The sequence below is a fragment of the Saccostrea cucullata genome, unplaced genomic scaffold (genome assembly GCF_032062105.1).
Source record: "Saccostrea cucullata isolate Sc308-1 unplaced genomic scaffold, CSIRO_AGI_Scuc_v1 ctg5740, whole genome shotgun sequence".
NCBI lineage: Eukaryota > Metazoa > Mollusca > Bivalvia > Ostreida > Ostreidae > Saccostrea > Saccostrea cuccullata.
This window is the reverse complement of record NW_026937782.1, coordinates 222-7,672: the sequence shown is the minus strand read 5'-3', so window position 1 is coordinate 7,672 and position 7,451 is coordinate 222. Positions and strand designations below refer to the sequence as shown.

Genomic DNA, 7,451 nt, shown 5'->3' with positions numbered 1-7,451 from the left:
CATAGTTATGACTCAAAAATTTTCAGATCTATATATACTTTTTGTCATGATCATTTGGTATTTTTCACACTTTTCGCATCGGAAACTTCTCTTCTTGTTAAGTTTATTTGTAAACCTTTGGTCATTACTACCCTGTACCTGAAACAGAACATATTTCTATATCAATATTAACGAATGAAGGAGAATTGGACAGAAGTTCATGCAGTAATTGATTGCCTTTCATTTCTTTTTCCAAACAAGATCATGTAGACAGTTGTATATTTGAATTTTAGGTACAGATCTAGAAATAATGTGAGCTTACTAGTGATCAGTGTCTGCAATTTTTATCACGAAATTAAATGAACCAATGAAAAGATGGAGTGAATATTTACACTTTTAATCAATGAAGAATGATAAAGCGACTGGAGTGGATGGTATACCACCTAATGTGTTGAAATGTGGAAGAAAAAGAATAAATGATGTGATTGCCTGTTTAAACTTTTAAATAAAATTTTGGAAAGATGAAAGAATACCAGCAGAATGGAAGAAAGGGTTACTGTTAATAGTTAAACTGCAAAAAACAGGGAAAACTTAACTGCCGTGAAATCTGAAGAGGCATTACCCTGCTGCCAGTAGCTAGCAAGATCGTATGTAGAGTAACACCGAACAGGATGAAAGATGGTTTGAGTAAAGGTCTATGGGATGCATGAACAGACATACATTAGATCCAACAGAAGCTGCATTGACCTAACTGCGTTTTGAGAACAGGAACTATCTCTTGAATGGCAATCATATCTGATCATTAATTTTATCTATTTTGAAAATTTGGCACTGTCAACAGTGATTTTGCGGATGACCTTGTCCTCCAGATCAAGAAACGGGTATGGTAATGGATAGGTCATACACGGTACACCCTTTATAAGATACATTAGAGGGGCATTGGACTGGAATCCACAAGCTCAAAGAAAAAATGGGAAACCATTACACAGAGAATGTGAAGTTTGAAAGAGATTTAAAACATTGAAAAGACTTGGAATGAATCATAAATAATAGCTTAAACCATGGTAAAGTGACTGTAGTAACCCTGTGCTCCACAAGGAAAGAAAAGGACTAATTAAGTAAAGTTAGCATTAGTGAACGATACGAGATTCAAAACTTTACTAACGAATTTCAAAGAAAATGTTAAAAAACCTCTGAGTACTTTTGATCAACCCAAGCATATACTTTTGATTAAATTGATTATTACAATCAATTTTTGTGCATTTATGTCAATGAATTGTGAATTGTGAAATAATTTTTGTCTTTAGTTCAAATAATGTTAACATTGTAACTTAAGTTATGTTTAATTGCAAACCAAGCATTTTTCTATGAGATGGTTCCTCTAAAAATAAACAATGAATGGTCCCTAGCACGAAAAATATTTTTATATGATCGGGACAATAGAATCCATATGAACAAAAGTCAAATAAGTTATTCGATTAGCCAATGGTTTCTAATCTTCCTCAATCCGTGCATGTCCAGACTAAATTCTAAAACCTCTATGAGAGGAATACGATATATTATTTCCCACACTCTACAATTTAACATTAACAGCCTTAGCATTTTTCCAATAATATCAATGTCCAAATATCCATCGTTATTCCTTATTTTTATTGAATATGATTTCAGAATAATAATGTTAAGGAAGTGTGTTGTATATTATATCATGCTGTGGACAACTTTCAACATTTCTTGGCAAGGTTTTGCATAATTCACATTCATTCAATTCAAAATTATAAAGTTATAAATACAAGGATCTGTGCTATTGTTCGTCTGCTAAACCAACATCTTTGTTTCTTTTTTTCTTTTTGAAAGGAGCACAAGGTACATGTATTTATGATTTAGGTGTCTCTTCTGAAAAATTCAGGAGTGGATTGTATTAGTCATCTGGTCATAAGCATGTCCAGTTGTTCTTTATTACATTAATCATTCTATTTTATGATACTATGTAATTTAGGGGGTCAATATTTATTTAGAAATATATCATTCAAATGTAAAATATTTATAGAAACAGGAGTTGTGTTGATGTACAATTGTTTTTCCATAACAACCAGTTTTATTCTTCGAAACGGAAATTTCAAAGCACTATTAGGATGTTAAATTAAGACTAAGGCTCATCGCACTTCTACACCAATTAAGGTATAATGCCCAATACAGCAATGAATTTAACACAGCAAAATACTTGATGAGAAAAGGGATACGTACATGAACTAGAAATAAAGATATGGATATTGACATCAGGGATGCTGAAATGTTTTGGAGAAACCAAGCTAGAATTGAGGCTTCAAAGAGTAAGTTGTCATTGATAACATTTTATTTATGTCGAACAATAGCTGAGAGATTTTAATTATATTGAACAATGGCTGAGATAACTTCAAGAGATGAAAAATATATGAAATAGCATTTTAATGGGTCTGATTATTGTTTGTTTTCTTGGGCATGAAACCATTTTGTCAAACTAAAGTGAATTACATGTTACCATCTTGAAACCAAATTTATATATTGTACAAATAAGTTGAAAATACAACACAGAAGTGCTAATAACCTTTGTCTTTCTACGGTCATATGTGTTATTTTCATGAATGAAACCTGTTTATGTGAAGAAATATATATTTTGCATATTACGCAAAACGTGTGTTCGAAGACAATATCATTCTTAAGGGAATTCGACCCTCAGCCAGGAAGGACAACTCTTTAATTTATAATTTAATTTAACGAATCTTTAATGAAGCTTGTAAATTAAATATTTTCATGCTACAATTTGCATTATATGCCTCTCAATGTGCTTCAGGGTTCTTTGCAAAGCTCCAAAAATCACTTCTAATTTCATATTATGTTAATAAACATTGGTATCTAAAAATGCCATTACGGGATAAAAATTTCTTCTTTAATTAGACCTTTCTGGGAAGTTCAAAGTTGTCCTTCCTGGCTGAAGGTCGGTGTCCCTTAAAGAAATATCCTTACTTTTATTTATCAGCATTATACATATCGAAAAGATTGAATTGTATTTATTTTTAAGACTTTGAGCTTCGGTATCAGCAAGGACATGGGCCTTACAATGTTTTTATATTGGATACTTCTAAAAGTATTGGCGAAGAGGGCTTCAGTCAAATAAAGGATATATTTTCTACAATCATTTCCGGTAAGAAAACATTAGAAACATTAAATTAATTTAAAAAAATTAATTTCTTATTTATTTACTTATTTTATGAATATTCTTTATTAATTTATTAAACAAACTTTTGGGAATACAGATATATCTTCTATCCAATTTAAAAAAAAAAACAAACGCGTTTGAAATAGTAGTACTTTGTACTAAATTCCATGTTCACTGTTTTAGCAGGAGGGGGGGGGGGTTAACTGGATTTAGCTTATTAACGTCAACTCCAGACAATCATAAATCGACTGTTTTATATCAGTTGACATAATGCCTCAAAGGTTCATAAAAATTCAGTTTTGTATTCAAAATTCAACGGTCTGGGGCAGATTTCATACATTGTTCTTTTGTAAGGCACTCTGTTCAGCTACACAAAATAAAAATACAAAATAATTCATGTAGGTTCACAGCTTTATTCCGAGAAAAAAATTCCAAGAAACATATATTTTTACAAGTAAACATTAACAATTATTCCTGACACTCAAAACTTAGATCTAAGATTCTACTGTAAATTCAAATAACCATCAAAGGTAAAACACTACATTTTCAACTTCTTTTGCTCAGTTATCACACGTTATTTTGCTACGTTCAACATTAAACTGACTTTCTAACAGCTATTTTGATTTTAAATCTAAAAATAGTTTCAACTACGGGTTGCAAGAACAGCATAAACAAAAATACTGATCATTTCCACAATAAAACATTTACATACTAAAATATTAACAAAATAATCTAATATTTAGACAATTTCAGTTATGAAACTTGAATGGTTGCCGCTACGTATAATTAGAAGTGTTTTGTTGATAGAAAAAAATATAGGGTGAATTCACCATGCATCGGACACCCTTGTAACTTGACAAGTTCAAGCGATTTCCCTATCGACGGAAAATTATCAAAATGAATCTAAACATTGATTATGTGATTAAAATATAAATTTTGGACACAATTATATGCTTTTAATTGAGAAAATATTATCAAAAATCGATGTTTTAAAAATAACCTCGAATTCACCATGGATCGGACATTGTTTACCATGCATTGGACAGACGGTATTTGCACTGGAAAAATATCTTAACTTTATTGCTGTGCTTTAAAGTCCTTGATATGAATATACTTTTACCTTTTATTTAAGAAATAACCCTTAACTGAAATTTAATTGGCGATATCGTTGCACAAATGTAGAACGATTCAAGATGCTTCACTTTGCTTTAGAAATGCTTTAAAATGCTTTAAAATGCATGGAATGCGGTCATTCGCGCCTTTTTTCATGGGTTATCATGCTCTGGTTTGTAGAAATAAATTGAGTCAGATTCTAGACGTCATATATTGATAACTTGTACTGAAAATTTAGATATTTTATTTTCTATTTCCACAAAAAACAGCTGTCAGTTGGGTTCTGTATGAAAATAGTAGTAATGGTCTATGCATCAGAAAGTGTCCGAAACATGGTTAATTTGTGTTCAATGTACGGTGAAATGTTCATACTTGTAGAAACCAGCTCTAATAAGAATAATACAAGCGTTGAAGTAAAATTTCTTCAAAATTTGTGCAAAATTGCCAATCACCGATAAAATTCACAAAGTCCTACTCGGAACTCGGAAGTCGAATTTAAAGAAGTATAACTCTAAAGTAAAATTGCGAAATCATATATTTATGGTTATTCCCCTTTGATGATGTAAAATATGACGTAATTTCAAGGCCATTCTCGGGTTTTTTATCACAACATAAAAATTATCGGCATCATTAAAAAAAATTTAAACTTCAGCTTCAAGACAGAAACAAATAAATACATGAGACTCTCAAGTTCAAAGAGAGTTTATTGCCTAAAGTTGTCTGAACAAGGTTTGTGTCCGATGCATGGTTAACTCACCTTATAAATGTGTGTATGCATGGACCTCGAGCAGACTACAGGAAATGCAGTACGTTATACAAAAGAAAATGAAACTAAATAAAAATGGACATAAGATTTGAGGATTGATCCGATGTGGTAACATTACATCGACAGTATGCAACTTTTTAATGGTGATCTACACACCTTATGGTAAAACAATATTTCTCGCATTGTGTTTTAAATATTAATCGTATATAACAATTATCATTATCAGAGTTTGCCAACCATCCACAGGAAGATGAGAACATCGCTGTTATTGTTTGTGGAAAAATCACGAAATTTCAACATTATTATTCAAATCGTTACTCTGAGATTAAAGGCTGTTTAGGTAAACGTATTTGTATTGCAAAGTAACTTCTAATACATTTAAAAAGATTTGTTGCACCATTTTTTATATAGAAATCTAATTTTCATCATATTTCATTTTTTGAAGATGCATTAGAATATGGAGGACTCTCTCCACTTACAGGGGCGTTTTTATTAAGTATGGGCGCCCATGAAGTTGGAAGAGGTAAGGATATTCAAATTACCGGAATGTATCCATTTTTTATCTATCTTGTTTTGGTTGATATGATACTTTTACTTTCAAAGGCTTTTCAAACGGGATATGTGATATCAAAATTCGAGCACGAATAATCCTGATATCTGATGGTAGACCAACAGACTTCAATACATTTTCTGATGATGAGGATTCGCCCTTGAAAGAAACCATACAGGTAGAAGATAAAAATGTGCATAAAATTTCAATTTTCAACGAAAATACTTAAAAAAAACAACATATCCGACTCCACAAACCTCTTGTCATAACCTTACTTTACTCAGTATGGACTAACAAAATTAAAATTGGAAACAGACAAAGAAACAATGCAAAGAGACATATCAAAACAAGCTCCTTCTATTTTCAATCTTGATGGCTTTGAGGTTTAAAGGTTTGTCTACATCCTAGGCAAAGGATCATCTTCAGTATGTGGTGAAACATCTAGGGAGGGAGCATCCAATATTCTGCATACCTGTAGGGGAAAATCCAGATGTGGTAACTTTAAATTTATTAATTACATTGACTAAATGTTATCTTAATAAAAACAATTTTAAATTCAATAGCTGTTTGTATTATACTTATAGGCATATCTGAAATATTTAAGTTCAAAAGGAGGAAGGATCATTCATCCACATGAAGTTAAACAGATTGCAAGATTCACTCAAAATCTGGTGTGTGTATTCTTCACATTCAAATATATAATAAAGGACGGTGTTCGAAAAATATAGGTCTTCAATAATTGTGATGTTTTGAATTGATTAAAATTGAAGGAATTGCAATCCTTTAATTGAATAAAAATTGAAGACATACAGGACTAAATTGAAACAGTGTGCTAATTCTATTTTGTACAGAAAGTCTTGGCAATTTTATCAGCCGAACAAAACTTAGACGGGATTACAGACAAACCCTCAACTCATTATTACAATGTAGTTTTCCCGAGACGATATTTTCAGAAAGAGGACAAGGTAGATAATGTAGTTATTTGATTCAAGTATACAGTTTTCTATATTTTGTATAAATAAATCTGGATAGGTATCTTTTGACTCTAGCACTCACATGTACTTATATATTTGATCATATTATATTGAATACTGTTCGTTATTTCCATATCCTTCTCATACCAGGACGATATATTGGATATCTATACCACAAGATCATTTTATACCGACGATCCCTCTGATTCAAACGACGAGGATGAGGCAAATATTAAACTTGTTGAGAGAGACCCTTGCCTACCAAACATAGGGACAAGAGTTAAACGAGGATCGGACTGGCATAGGTCAGATCAGGAAAATCATGGCCCTGGTACAGTTATTGGACATTCAAAGAATGGTGTGTATAATTATAGTTGTTTTCATTTCAACATCTATTTGAGTCGAACGAAACTTTAATACAAACTTAGCAATTATCAAGAAATTTTCTTACCTACCTTTCAAAGCGCTATCACAGAAGAAGCAAATCGAAATATAATGGGATATTTAACCTTAAATTTTTTTTGTGACCCTAGGTTGATTTCATGATGAGTCTCTCATTACGTCAAATACAATGAAATGCTAATTTATGGTAATATAGATCTTCTGTTGTTCTTGATACATAATGTCTTCTGTTTGTCGTATTAAACTTTGTGAAAATTATATAAAGAGGTGGGCAAATAAACTACACGTATATTAAACAATTATTGTTGCTTTATTCATCTTCAGACATAACAGATAACTCATGAATTACAAAAACTGTAAAGGTCGGACAATACGTTCCTCAAATAGCTGTATTATATATTTTTGTGATGTTTGAAAAATATTCAACACTTTAATTACATTCTGATTTCAAAATCAGTTTCTCGTCTTCAA

General features: G+C 31.3%; 1 protein-coding gene across 1 annotated transcript; it reads left to right on the top strand.

Moving 5' to 3' along the window:
- Positions 1-1,980: 1,980 nt before the first annotated feature.
- LOC134248831 (uncharacterized) lies at positions 1,981-6,936 on the top strand (the record flags this gene model as incomplete). Its single annotated transcript, XM_062731203.1, has 9 exons — positions 1,981-2,309; positions 3,038-3,160; positions 5,281-5,394; positions 5,500-5,577; positions 5,658-5,782; positions 6,013-6,099; positions 6,189-6,275; positions 6,456-6,569; positions 6,729-6,936. Coding segments are annotated over exons 1-9 (1,003 nt in total), but the record flags the coding sequence as incomplete, so codon positions are not given.
- Positions 6,937-7,451: the final 515 nt, after the last annotated feature.